The 16,047-nt window shown below is 26.9% G+C and overlaps 1 protein-coding gene across 6 annotated transcripts; it reads left to right on the top strand.

Moving 5' to 3' along the window:
- The first annotated feature begins 1,132 nt into the window (after positions 1-1,132).
- Positions 1,133-14,952, top strand: LOC409053 (protein PF14_0175). Of its 6 annotated transcripts, none has more exons than XM_016912667.2 (10): positions 1,133-2,077; positions 5,460-5,573; positions 5,642-6,004; positions 6,099-6,368; positions 6,468-6,855; positions 7,011-7,445; positions 7,653-8,028; positions 8,180-9,870; positions 10,144-10,236; positions 14,475-14,952. In XM_016912667.2, the coding sequence occupies exons 1-9, from the start codon at positions 1,808-1,810 to the stop codon at positions 10,212-10,214; spliced, it is 3,978 nt and encodes a 1,325-aa protein (XP_016768156.1). In that variant the 5' UTR covers positions 1,133-1,807; the 3' UTR covers positions 10,215-10,236; positions 14,475-14,952. The 6 variants fall into 6 exon arrangements, with proteins under 6 accessions (XP_016768156.1, XP_397542.4, XP_006563335.1 ...); XM_397542.7 differs by lacking the exon at positions 14,475-14,952 and having other exon boundaries at positions 7,653-7,751; positions 7,827-8,028; positions 10,144-11,851; XM_006563272.3 differs by lacking the exon at positions 14,475-14,952 and adding an exon at positions 11,054-11,851.
- Positions 14,953-16,047: the final 1,095 nt, after the last annotated feature.

Genomic DNA, 16,047 nt, shown 5'->3' with positions numbered 1-16,047 from the left:
GAAAACTGTCGGTACAGGTTTATGTCAATTTTCCTTAACTTTTTTCTGATATAACTAACTAAAAATAATATTCATTAATTAATAGTGAAGTCAAGTGAAATGTTTTAGTGTTAAAATTGATTAACCGTACGGTTGGATTTGGACGTCGTGCAATGAAGTTTAGGGTGGACTACTTTCCATTTACTGGAACACAATTAATATTGTATTTAAAATAAATCTCTGAGAAAAATTTTACTATTTATTTTTAAATTAAACATTGCAATAAAAAATCATTGTCGTAATTTTAGTGCCATTGTCGAAAAGTGTATAACCAGAAGTAACATTATGCGATCGATAATTCGCCGACGATTTTGGAATACACTTCAATGATCGGATCAAATACTTATGATTTTGTGCAACGATTTTTATTATCAGTGAAATATTTTAAAAGTGATTTCAGTGTCTTCCAAACCTTGTGCACAACAGAATAATAGCAAGAACAAAGTATATACTTGTTGGTATGTGTACAAGCAATGCCAGAAACAGTGTCGTTTGGGACAAATACGTTTTTGCGTCTTCCATCCGTATACGATTGCAATATCATTACAAGTAAATTGCATTTCGTATGAAAAAAAATTCACAAGAAACGTACATGAGAAAAATGTGCATTTTAATATCGTTAGCGGCCATTTTGAACTTATGAGTATCTCGAACTACGACGATTATCAACTTCGTCTTATAATTCCAAAATTGAACCTTTTTTTTTATGTCTTTCAATAGAGTACAAAAGCGTAAAGAACTTATTTATCATGTCATCTGAAAATATTTATTATTTTCTTTTTTTAAAATGAAATTCTAATAAGTGCTACAGAAAGCATTCCATTCATTTTATATTTTATATTTTAATATATATCTACTATATTATAATCTTGGTACGAATTTGAATACACGTTCAATTATAATTTGTTCATGACGAACGAAAGTAAATAACAAAAAAAGTAAATAAATTGCAAATTTTCTTTTATTCTTTATTATTTATGAAAAAATAACAAATAATTCCAAATGAGCATATCAATCATTAAATGATATATAAGTAAAATAAATTTTTTCATTATTTCATTATTTTTATGTTTTTCCTCCAATAAATATATGATTTGAATATAAGATAAATATTTGCTTATCATACAAGCAGTACAATTTCAATTTTTTGAAATAACGTACTCTATAGTCGACAGTTGTAATTAGAGGTGACAAGTAGATCTGAAATAACCTCAACAATGAAAAATCGTTGATATCAAAATAGAAATATGAATTATGTTTTCAAACTTATCGTACATAAGCAGAAGTGTAGAAATTAATTAAAAATATATGGAGAATCACTAAAACAAAAGTTGAAAGACAACAGTTTTCTGATTGATCGACAGTCACGACATTAGATGGTGGACGGTGCCATTTTTGTCACTTTCATAGCGCGCATGGTACGCGCGGAAAGTTGAGTATATTAAAAAAATCATCAATTGAATCTCATGATTTAAATACAAATAATTATTATTGTTTATGTATGTATATTTTTCGACTTCAATTGTATATTAAAATTGTGTATAAATTAAATCGATTAGGCTTAACCTAATGTGACGGTATAGTGCAGAATGCTTTCGTTTACATGGACGTGATGGTTTCGATAATTTCATAAATAAACTAAATAAACAAAATCATCAAAATCATCAAAATTAAAGTGATACGACATGCAAAAATTTCAAATTATTCTCTGTGATCAAATAAAATAGGTCGTTAGACCTTAAAATCACCAAAGAAAAATGATAAAAATATGAGCACAGCGGATATAACGCTGTCAGTTTCAGTCAAAATGGCCCCAGGGCCAGAACATCGCCAAGAACCAATAGCACCTGACAAAAGTGCTGAAAATAACAATAGTGAGATCTCTAATGAAAGAGATAATATCGAAAATTCAGTGATAGTTGTTGAGACTGTTAGTAACCAGAGTTCGAATACAGAATGTGCTTCAACGAACACTGACATCAATTCAGATTCGACAACCCAAAGTGTATCAACTTGCATTACTTCTGACAATAAACAGGTGAGTTAACGATATAAGGAATCCATAAACAAGATATGTATTAATAGAATAGAATATATAATATTATAAGATCATTTTAATTATTTATATATAGATGTATATGATATGTATAAGAATATTTATACATATATATAAAGATCACTTGAAATATATTATTGAAAGATTTAAATTTTTTAAGATATGAATTTGAAAAAATAGTATACATAATTATTAGCTTATATAATACTAATTTTTAAATTCTTTTTTTAATATTATATATAGACATAAAAATATATATATATTTCCCAACATTTTTAATCATATACTATCTTAAAAATTTAACATAGATGTTTATCTTAATACTTATAATCTGAGTATTTATCTGAAAGTTTATCTTAATACTTATAATATAAGTTTTTTACTCAATAATTTATAATCTATAATATTTTTCTAAATTCAAATTTAAATTATTCATAATATGTAATATATAATTATTAAATATATTTGTTTTTCATACATTCAAATAAATTGAACATTTGAAATCCATAATAAGTGTTTTAAAATTTTTTATTTTAATTATAAATTACTTACATCAATTATACAGACAAATTTATAGCAATTAATTCAAAGTTTTTGTAATTAATAATTTCAATATTATTTATTATAATAGCATAACATATTAATAAATATTTCATACTTTTTCATAAGGAAATAATATAAAAAAATTTAATAATCATTTACTTATTAATTGTTATATTTATAGATATAAATGATAGTATAAAATATACATTAAATTTTTAAAATATTAAAAATATAATTTTTATGATTAATATTATCAAATTTAAACTTTATAATATATCTATAATTCTGATATATTTATATTTAATGCAACAGAATAGCAATTAATGATTTTATAAAACATAATATAAACATAAAAAGAATTGGTAATTGAATTTTGAATTAATCCTTAAAATAATTTATTATTTTAAAGAAGTGAAATAATATACATTCATAATTTGTAATTATATAATATGTAATTTTTATGTATAAATTTATACAATTTTGATTGACAAAGAATAACGAATAGAGACATCAAAGGGCCCTTCACTTATTACGATCCTGGAATGGCCGTATTCTCAGTGTAATGGCGGCGGCCATGGTGAGAAGAGCGCGCCGCGCCCGCTCGTTACAATAGCATTTAAATCGGTAGCGTATTTTTGATACTGCCGATAATATTTCTTGTGAACAGTGATAGCATATCATCGGCTACGTTTATCATATACTCAAATGTGCAAAGTCTCTACGTAACGGTGCTATACTGTGGAACTGCAATTCGACGGAGCAGAGACGACTGCAACCGACCCAGGTGCCCTCTAAAAATATAAATTCCGTGCCGGCACTGCCCAGCAGATTTTTCCTTCGTCTGTAAGTCACCCCGGTATCTCGTGTCTCAATTAGCTAATCGCGACCCCCTATCGATCTCTGGACAAGCCCAAACTCATTCTTGGTGTGTCCTATTTTAATTTACGAGCGAAGGTAAACTCGCTATTGGCTATCCTTTTCGCATTTCCAAGGACTTACGAGTATTCATTAACAGTGCTTTCTAAATCTTCAAAGATGATTGGTTTGTATTGTTCGTAGATGAAAGCACGTATTAAATTTTTTGTTTTGCCAAGAAAATTATTTAACATTATAAAACGAATGATAATTTTCTTTTTCTCTTTTACTTTTGAAGGGGGGGGGGGCGAAGAATGATAAGAGTTTATTATTAACCTAACTGTGAAAACGTATAAAGTATTACATTGTATGTATGACGATTCACGGTCAATAAATTCGGAAAGGTTTGTTATCTCTATAAAAACTATATATTCTGGGATTAATCATAATCGTTTTTAATTTTTTTTTATATGAAACATTGAAAAGAAATTTATTATTATGTTTTGTCTTTTTACAATATTTGTGTACTGTTTTAAGAATGAAGAAAGAAGACTGCAGTAGTCAATTATTTTTTTATGTGGGCAGCCATTCTGATAAGATATTTTGCTTTGAATGAAGCTAGTCAGGTTACCGCAAGGCAATGTTAGTCGAATTACTACGAAAATAAATGACACATCATGTATAATTTTTTGCAATATTTTCTACTTTGTTTATAGCCTATAGGTGGGAAATATTCTCTAATAATAATATTCATGCATTATTTTGTAAGTAAATCAAATAAAAGTCTATATAGACTTATAATTTTTTGCTGTTATATAAACAGTTATGTACATTTTAGTACAATAATGTTATATATTATTTGTAATGATTGGTTAATATTATAAATACAATGAAAAAAGAAAACATATTGTTATTAAAATAATAAAAATTTCAATAATTTTATATATAAAAATTAATGATTATAAATTACATATATATAATATATATATAATTTTTATGATCAAAATATATATAGATTCAGTGTTTAGATAAGTTAAGAATAATATCAATTATGATATTAATGTATATCATTTATATTAATATACTTTTTTCTATGTGGTCTCTATATTTCTTCATAAAATCCAATAAGTGAAACCTTAAATTTACTCTCTGAATCTATCTATATCTATGCTTATCTATCTTGTTGTCTAGTTTATATTATGGTGTTTAATCTCACACATAAAATTGAATGTTTTAAAATAAATATATTTAATTTTATAAATTTTTTTTGTGAAATATTTATATGTATTTATCAATTGTGATAATAAAATCATAGAAATTTTTAATAACAACTAACATTTTTGTAATTAATTAAATATAAAATATTTTATATTGAAAAAGTTTTTATATTTTATAATTTTATTTATAAATTTATAAATTTTAATAGAAGATAAATATTAAAATAATATAAAAATAATAAATAATATAATAAAATGATTTATGGGAATCATAAATGTCCTAAATATCCTTCAATTTCTTAGTATATCTTTGAATATATTCCTACTTATGGTTTACTCCTAAAGTTTAGATTGAACTCTTGGCACACTTACCATATTTGAATCAACATTGCCAAATATGTTCTTGCACTATGTATAGGTTACAAACAAAGTATTCACATATATTAAATAGTTAAAGCATTATAATATTTACATTGAATTTGATATAATATTTATATAATATTAACAATTTATGTTTATTTATAAAATTAATATTATTTTAACATTATTTTAATATTATAAGAAAATCTATTCCATTAACTTATATAATAGTTTTTGTTTAATAAGAATTTAATTTATAATTATTTTTTTGATATTTTTTTACAATTATATTTAATATGATTTTTAATTTTTTTTATAAAGATGGTTTTTTATGTTCTTATAATATAATTACATATATTTATAGTAATACAAAATTTTTTAATTTTTAGGAAGAACCAGCTACTTTATCTACATTAAATGAAGGTGAACTACGTGCACTATTGGATGAAGCTATAACTTATAAGTGTCCAAAAGATCGTGAAGGAAAATCAAGTCTTTTTAAAGTAAGCTTATTAGTAATTTTATTCTTTGTATTATAATAATGTATAATAATGTGATGATTTTATTTTAGGAGTTACTTCAAGAAGCAGAAGCTGATGAAACTGAGGAAGGTTGTAGAATAATAACTAATTCACGTTGTTTACCTGGATCAAATCGTAGAAGGCATAAAAGAGATTCTGTATCTGAGAGATTAACACATGGAGGCTCATTACAAAATTTAGCACAACCTATTACTTCAGAATTTGATAGTAGTTTTGCTTATTTAACATCTGGATCTAGCTATACTTACGGAGGAAACAGGAGAAAAAATAAAAAATATACAGGATCTAGTGTATCTGCAAGGCAAAGAGAAGGTGGTTCATTACCCTCAAATGTTAATGCATCACACAGTCTTGCTTCATTGGCTAATTTAGATTTATTATTTGATAAAAAAGTATGTATATACATATATGTACATATATATCAAACATTATTAATAAAAATTTTTAAAAATAAATGATTAATTTTTCAATATCTCTTTTTTTAAGAAGGGATTCTGTGAAGAAAGATCAACATATGATTGGACTAATAAAGAAAAATCTAAATCATTAGACAAACCATCATATAATAGTACAAAAAAAGAAGAAAAAGAAAAAGATAAAAAAGATACAAAAAAAGATTTGTGTGAAACTGAAGTTGAAGTACGTGAGAAACGAGGTAGCAAAGGAAAATACGGGACAAATGAAATGCTTGAATCCGATAATCCACCACCAGAATATAAATCAGATTATATGGTGATTGATTTAGGTGATGCTGAGGTAATTTATAATTAAAATAATATATAATTCAGTAAAATAATTATAATTGTATATTATATTTTCTTTATTCATATTTATTTATTTTGATATTTATTTTAGGTGGGTACTATTAGTGACAGAAATGTGGGATCCACTTTAAGTGGGGTTCAGAGACCTCACGCATTAGACACAGAAGATGATGAAGGAATTGAAATGAAAATTATTGAACCTCGTAGACCTCAGTATATACCACGCACTACCTTTGACATAGCTCAAACTCCTGTGGATACTACTATAGATTTTTCTCTCCGTGAACATAGCGGAAAGCAAGATAAATCAAAAATATCTGTTAATGGTACAGAAGTAACTGGATCCCTCTCTTTTCAAACTTTTAATAGTGTGAAATGTGGTATTGGTGGAAACAGTTCTAATACTAGTCAGGGTAAAGTAATTCCAAGTTTATGCTCCATGATGTCTGCATCCTTACAAACACAGAATATCACAATGGGTAGGTGATATATTAATGAAAATTATTAATAAAAAAAATTAATGAAAATTATTAATAAAATATTAAAATAATAAAAAAACATTTTATTTTATATAATATTAATATTTATTAGATTTTTTATTTTTAACAAATTAAAATCTGTAAATTTTGCACAGAAGGCTCGAGGTATACAGCGCATACTACTGGATCTGGAGAAAAAAAATCATTGGATGAAAATGGAAATCCAGTACAATATAATGGAGAACGAAAAAAACCTAGAAGAAAGCATACTCAAGAACCTAATGTTATTGTATATAGTGCTGAAAATGTTGAAGGACATCGCAACATTGATGATATTGAAATTTTAATTAATTTTATTGAAAATAAAGAATCAAAGAGCAAAAAAGGAAAACCAGGTAATCCAGTAAGAGTAAAAACTAGTTCAGGTGCAAAACCAAGAAGCAGAGAAAAGGATACTAAAAGGGAACAGTTACCAGCCAAATTACAAAAGTCTAATTCACTTGAAGAAATATCTAAGACTAAACTTGAAGATCTTACAACAGAGAAAAGCGTCAGTTCGAGTGGTGCCAGTAGTATATCAAGTCAACATGGTAAATAATTAGTTGCAAAAACTTATTATTTAAGTAATATTAAAATATTAAAAGTTTGTCATTTAAATAATATGAAAGTTAAATTTATCGAAATTTATTTACATTTGAATTTTTTATATTTGTACAAACGTTATATTTGAATTTGTTATGTTTTTGTTTAATAAGAGTTTGTATCAACAAAATTTATTTATCCTTGTATTTGAACAGGTACAATCAATGTTGCCTTACGTCGTGCGAAACAAAGAAGCACGGGAGACCCAGCTATCGATAGTCGCGGTGATAGACGATCTTGGGGAACAGAAGAAGGTCAGTCCATATATTGTAATGATACCGGAGATGATTATGCTAGTCGTCGAAATTCCAATAAAAAAATCAATCCAGAGCCTGAACATGAAACAGAATTCCTGGTAGTTACGAAAAAGAAAAAAAGTAAAAAACAGAGAAGAAGTTCCAGTGGAAGTAGAGCACAGAATTTAACAACATCTGGATCTTATCTTCAAAATTCAAGAGGATTCTCTAATGAATATAGAACACCACTTTCTCCTGAACTTAGAAGAAAATCTGCAAGTAGTATGCCACCAAGGTAATTAATATAACTTTCTTTTAATTTCTTTTATATAAATAACAACAAGTATAATTTGCAATATAATTTATAAAGATATAATTCATAAAGAAAATCAAGTATTTTATTATTATTTACATCATACTTTCATTAATTTATTTATTATTTGCAGTGATAAATCAGACAGTAGTGATTCTGATTCTGTCCATTCATTACCAGTTACATCAAACACGTCCAAACATAATTTATCAAAAATAGCTACCTCATCGGGTGGAACGCCGCAAGCTAGTTATGCGGATATAGCTCGTATGGCAACTATTAATATGACTCACAATTCAGTGTTAAATATGTCTACAATAGTTCCAAATATGTTAAATCCATCTTCATGGCCTAGTGTGCCACCTAAGACGCCCTCGGAACCAGATAAAATTCCTCAAGATTATTATCCTAGCTTAGATGAATTACAACACTCTGATAGAAAAACAAGACAACATAATTTTACCCATTCGAATCATATTTTGAACTTAAGTTTTGAAAAACCACTTTCACCAACTTTGACAAAAATGAAAAATTCAACAGAAAGAAAAAAAGCCGAAGCTCAAGAAGAAGCTATTAATAAAAATATACAAGTTATTAAATATGTACAAGATATTGAAAAAATGCGTGAAAATTTAACGCAACAAGAACAAAAAACTGTAAATTTTAATAATCATAATACAACATCAAACGAAGTTTCAGTAACGAACACAGTGCCATCAAAACTTGGCAGTGCAATAATAAATTGCAATCCTGATTCTGATAATAATAATTCCAATTGCAACAATGTTAATAATAAAGAGACAGTTGTAAATACAAGATGTAATAATCCTCGAGCACGTCGAGGAGGTTACACACAAAATAATCAAAATGTACAGAATCAAGTACCATACGAAGATCAACATTTTAAGAAAGTTGGATGTACACTTTACGATGAAAATACAAAAAAACAAAATATTGAAAATTCTAATACACATTGTGAAAATAAAAATAATTTGGGTACTGGTTCAAGTGATGAAGTTGAATCACAAAAAACCAATGTCGTAAATAATCCAAAATCAGTGCAAGAAATGCAAAATATTGATTCAGATGCTAAGTTGACAAAAAATGAAAAATCGACAAAAACTACAAAAGAACCAAATATTAATATTAAACACGAAACAATTAAATCGGGAAATGCACATTCTGTAAATTCGAAACAAGAACAACAAGAAGATTCTAAATTGAAAAAAGCAAAACAAAATTCCACATCAGATAAAGATCAAACGCAAAAAACAGAATCGCAAATATCTAATAAACAAAAAGTTTCGAGGCCTGCGGTTATATTACTAGATGAAACTTCATCAGATGTTACCAAGAATAGTGAATTGCCAACAGAACTTAGGTTCGGATTTGAAATTAACGAACAACTTTTATTATCAGAAGATTCGACAACCGAAGAAACCTCAAGTGCCACTTCTGTGTTTCCTTCTGTAGTTCCACCACTTATAAACAAACCACCTTCTAATTTTGATAGATATCCTCCGATATTTGATAAACACATGAGATGTGATAAATTTACGCCTAATTTCATACAATCTCCAAATACGCATGTAACTCAACAACCTTTACATCCGGTGATGGTACAACGATTACCGTGTATGGGTTATCCTCCAAGATTTCCTCCTCCTACATGTCTACCACCACAACCTACACCTCCGCCAGGAATAATGGAGAAATATCATCATCAACCAAAAGAAGACTTTTCTATGCTTTATGTAGCACCTGAAGAAGACGTTAATATACAAACATACAATCATGATAAAATCGTCTCATTTGTTGGTTTAGGTAAATATATTTTATTTTAGAGTTTTATACTATATTTTAAAATTGACAATTAATAATTTGAAAACAATTGAGAATATTTGTAAAAATATTTTCGATCGTTATGATAATTTTTAAAATAATTGCTTGCAATATTTTTAATATAATTAGCTTTCTCAATAACAATTTATGATTAAATTGATAAATAGGATTGATAAATAGGAAATATATATGTTTTATAGTATTCAAACCATTAATTATAATTTAAAATCTTTTTATTTGTTTCTTTTAATATAGCATGGGACGCTGTTATGAGAGAAATGCCAGTAACTGCAGGTGGTCGTATACAGTTCTACAGTGGTCAGTGAAATGGGCACTAAGAAATATGGGGTAAATAACACATTAACGTTTTTGTACCACAAAATTACCTCTATTACAAGTTATTCGTTATAAAACTGTAAACAGCCAGAAGAGTCTGCTAACTAATACAAGATCGAATATATATCTAAATACAAGCAAATCTGATCGAGCCTGTATCAAAAAAGTTATATTAACTTTCGGTTTCGATCGTCAAAGCTGTACTAATTTTTGAGTCACGTCATCAATGATAATTCTGTAAAGCCAATTGGCGCAAAATGTGCCTCTAAAGCTAATGTATATAATAGTCAATCACCTGAAAAAGACAAGGCTTATAAATTGTGTGTGTATGTTCTGATTGTACATACATTATTAAATTACAAGGTACCTTTGAGAAGGTTGTAATGCAATACTTAAGTTTCAGTATTGACAACTAATACAATTTGACTGAAAATTATAAATTCGTGACACATTTTGCTTCTTCAAAGCATAAATATTAAATTTCTTGTAAAAAATGTGAAAATTTAAGTAATCTTATATAAATTTAAAAAAAAAAAATAAAAATAAAAACAGATTGCTTTTTGGACCAGAGTTAAGAAAATATTACAATTGTGAAATAAAAAAGAGTTTAAAAATTAACTGAAACATAATCATCACAAAACAGATTTTTCAAAAACTGCATGTGCTGTGACAATGGTTAATGCTGATGCCTTTAAAGAATAAGAAATACATCTTAGACCATTGTAATAAAGTTTAAAGATAGTTGAAAAAATCCTGTTATGTTAACTATAGCAAATTAAGATCGTCCATTGGAAATATTATTAAACTATATAATAATTATCTTAAATAGTTACAAGCAGAGATGATCTTAAAACAACATCTTGAAAACGGGGATTGTTGCAGCCATCAGTGAGTCTTCAAGAAAAACTTTAAAAAGATTAAACATAAAAATAGTGGTTGCTAGATTGTACTTTATTTAAGACAAATACTAAAGAAAAGTAAAGAAAGTTATAAAGATGTGTGAAGTGTAATGGAAATAGTGAATGTAAGTGTGTTATTAAACACGTGTAAAATATTTAAAAGTAGTGTGATTGACTTAAAACTTTAAGGAGTGGTTACTTCTTCCAGCCGCGATAGATATTAGTTTACGAAATTTAAAAGAAGGAAAAAAGAAAGAATCATAAAAACTTTGATTTTTGCAAATGTTGCGCTCAAGATCATGAACTGGTTAGAGACAGTGAGAAAAGTGCGAATGTGTTGAAAAAAAAAAAAAAACAAAACAAAAACGCTAAATTTTTACACAGACTCGCTTATTTAATGAATAATTAACTATTAATTATTGGTAATGATAATTATAATAAAGTACTTGCTTGTGATCATAAAGTATGATGGTGTGAATGCGTATAGTGCATCTAGATACTCTACTAGCTGATGTCTAGTTTAGTTTTGAATATTTGTGTCTTAAATTCTTTTGGAATTTTTCATGGAATTGTGTTATCTTCTGAATATGCAAAAAAAAGAAAGTAACTAATACACTTTATGGTTGTTATCGATTTACAATAAGGAAAAAAACTAATATGAGTAGTTAATCAAAAAAAAATGAAACAGAAAAAATGAATTTAATATGATTCTTTTTATGACGATATTATTCGTCAAATAGGAAGCCTACCTCCGATATATTTTACTTTTCGATAGATGATCAAAATAGTAACTTTCTGAATTGAATGAAAACCTCACATATTTGAAACCAAAAACATAAATAAATAATAAAGTCTACAGAAACTTATCATCTTCGAATACAATAAGAAGAAACTAATTATCATAGACAAGTTTCATATGAAAGAATAAAAGTGTATTTGTCTACTTAGATTCTTATAATTAATAATTATTATTATTAATTATTATTAATTATTATTGTTGTTATTATTACTATTATTATTGTTATCTTCATCATCATCATCATCATTATCATTATCATCATCATCATTATCATCATCATCATCATAATAATCATCATCGTCATCGTCATCATCATCATCATCATCATCATCATCATCATCATCCTCACCACCATCATCATCATCTTTATCATTATTAATCATCATCATCATCATCATCATCACCATCATCGTCATCATCGTCATCATTGTCATCATCGTCATCATCATCGTCATTGTTATTAATATTAATATTACCGTTATTATTATTATTACTATTAATAATTATTATTAATCATTATTATTATTATTATTGATTATTATTATTATTAATTATTATTAATTATTATTACTATTAATCATCATCATCATCATTATTATGGTTATTATTGTTATTAATTATTATTATTATTATTACTATTACTACTATTATTATTATTATTATTATTATTATTTATTGTTATTAATTATTATTAATATTAATATTAATATTAATATATTATTATCATCATCATAATCATCATCATCATTATCATCATCATCATTATTATTAATATTACTATTACTACTATTATTACTACTAGTACTATTATTATTATTAATATATTATCATCATTATTAATTATTATTATTATTATTATTATTATTATTATTATTATTATTATTATTATTATTAATTATTATTATCGTTATTATTATTATTATTATTATTATTATTATTATTAATCACAAATTAATCGTTATTAACAAATTAAGATTGGCGATTTTTGTTGTTGTTTTTTTCTCTCTTAAAATTGCACATTAGGACAAAATATAAATTTTGTTAATGTTTTTCAGTTCGTTCAATAATATAACAGCTGGGCGTACAGCTTTCAAATGAATAATACATTTAAATATTTAACACGTATAGAAATTATTAATATGTGTTGGAGTATACCTTGAAAAAAACATTATTCAATACTGTAAATGAATTTTCAATAATCTGACACAAATGTAATTGTCCTTTAATTTTGTATCATCGTATACGTTTAGTACAAATATATAAATTTTTTTTAGTACACTATACTAATATTTTAATCATTTTATATACACGCATTTATAATATACAATTAGATATTTCAATTTTTGCAAGATATTTTCTACATCGAAAGAATCAGCTGTTTTTGAAAATTTAAATTACATTCAGATGCAATATGACTAATTTAAATTTATTTTTAATTGCAAGACCTTACTGCATCATTACATTACATTACGACAAATTGCGACTAATTTTATCTATGCGTTAAGTGGATGATGTTTCTTCAAGGTATTTCTATCCAAATGCAAGAAACTATTCAAAAAGTCAGGTGCTCCATCGCCTTAAAGTTAGTAGAGTGCATTATGGTTCAAATGACCATGATTGTTAAGAATCACACAAAGAGACTAGCACAGATGTACTTGAAAGAAAATAGGACCATATAAATTATGTATCATAGCAAATTGGCAGCTATGCCGTGAAACAATGTTATGTTCAGAAACACATGATTTAACTAATTCTGTTATAAATGAATGACGAGAGAAAAAGAGAAGAATGTATAAATATCAACGTGCAAGGCGATAATGTATGAATATCATATATCATATTCTTTTTTTGTATTTGTATGTACCAAATCAATAATGATCGACGAATATCATGAATATATGTATGATTCTTTTGTTTTTATTTACTTATGGGAGATAAAAAAAGAAAAAGAGAAAACAGATTAATTTTGTTCAACAACAGGCTAATTGCATTTATTCATAAACTAGTAGTCTGTGCTGTGTAATATAAATATGTATATGTTTCTCCTGTAAATGGATAACTAAATCCTAATTGGACGTAACAAAGTTCCAGAAAAAAGCGCATTACTCTTGCACATCTCGTTCTCAGCTTGTATTATATCAAATGAGATATAGATTCGATTGAACTGTTGAAGATGTAAAATTAATTTAAGGAAAGAAAGAAAAAAAAAAAATATGAAAAGAAAACCAAAAAAGAAAAAAACAGAAATAGTTGATGTTATTTCCCATTCTTAACTTACTTTTTGTGAAAATCGCGTGTATAACAATTTATTCGCGCGAGAATTCACGCAAAATAAGAAGAAGTTTCACCGATGATTTCATTTGTGTAAATTTGGATGTTCACAAATTTTGACGGTCGTCAATGGAATTCGTCAGAACTGTTTTTTGCGGATTGATACAATTGTTTGCGTGTCTAGGAATTACGTGATTATATTATATAATCATACGAATAATTAAAACATTTTTGGGAATGTTATTGATTTGAAAAGTAATCGATTTTATTCGTTTTTTCAGAGATTGGATATTACAGACGCGCTTCCAGTTGAAGAAGCTTTCCAAAAATGTTTAATGTATTCGTGGATTATTGCTCGAGATGAAAACTTAATTATCAGAGAGGGCGTGTTGATAGTGTTCAAAGAAGTAAAAAGAAGAAATAACGATTAAATAATGATTGAGAGGCAGAGGGGGAGAGAGAGAGATAGAGAAAGAGAGAAAGGGAAAGAAAGAGTGAGCGAGTGAGTGAAAGAAAAAGAGAGAGAGAAAAAGGTATCCGACGATCTCAGTGTTAGCCTTGTATCACTGTACAATTTGTTATTCAGTGTAAAACAGTTTTTCTGTAATGTATATACGTATATATTAATAACTATTATTAATTATTATTAATGATTACAATGAAGCTATTCGATTAACTATTAATTGTACTTGCTGATTATCGATAACGATTATAACGAAGAAACCAGAAGCTAATGCGAGTGCTTATGCGTGTATAAAAGAAAAAAAGAAAAAAAAAGAATATTTTGCGTGTATGGTAAAAAGGCTGTGCTGCCCAGCTGAAAACAAACAAAAGAAATGAAAAACAATGGAACACTGGAGAGAGGATGTTGTTGCCAACGTTTAGTATGTTGCCAAAGTTTTTCCCTTTTATGGGTATAAAAACGCAGTATAAAGTAATATTCGAGTTCCTTTATTTTTATCTTAATTTCTTTTCGCATAGAAATTGGCAAAACGTTGATTAAAAAGTATTCAATGAATTGAAAAAAAATAATGATTCTCGAATGAGTTTTTATATATATATAAATATATTATATAACTTATCATATTATCTCCTATTTGTTTAGCAATTAATCTAATTAGTGCATAGATAAGTATTGTGATAAACGCATAAATAATCGAAACGTTGTTTTCTATTTTTCTCATCAGCTAAGAAACCAAAATAAAAAAGGATAAAAAAAAGTATGAAAACACATTTTCGAATATTACTTATATACTGTATTTTCGCCGGTGATACGTATTCAGATGATAAATCGTTTAATAATGGCAGAAGAAAAGAAAAGAAAATTATCGGACGTACGAATGATATATTGTAAAGAGAAGAAATCTAAACAAAAGTTTGAAAAACAAAAAAAAAAAATAATAAAAAAACCCCGATTTATTCTCAGGATGCGTAAACACAGTGGCTATTGCTTACTATTTTGTTACTAACGATACTGAGAACCTTAGATTCATGCAAAGTTATCATGGACCATGGATGTAAGAGTCATTGTCATAGATTGAATAAAAGAAGATGAAAATATGCGGTGAGTGAGTGAGTGAGCGAGAGAGTGAGTGACCGAATGAGCGAGTGAGCGAGTGAGAGAATGAGTGAGGCGCGCATGCGCATTTGTGTGTGAGAGAGAGAGAATGATAAAGTGCGTGAACATTTCAATGCTTCTTACAAGTGAGAACGAAGAAAACAAATTATTGTCCTCCTCGAATAATTATTCATACCGAGAGAAAAATAACGAGAAAAGCGCGTAGTGTCGCCATTTGGCCTTTATGCTGTTCTATCTGCGATTTCATACAAGCTTGCGTCGATACTGTGATATAA

The sequence above is a fragment of the Apis mellifera genome, linkage group LG1 (genome assembly GCF_003254395.2).
Source record: "Apis mellifera strain DH4 linkage group LG1, Amel_HAv3.1, whole genome shotgun sequence".
NCBI lineage: Eukaryota > Metazoa > Arthropoda > Insecta > Hymenoptera > Apidae > Apis > Apis mellifera.
This window is presented reverse-complemented; position numbering and strand designations above follow the sequence as displayed.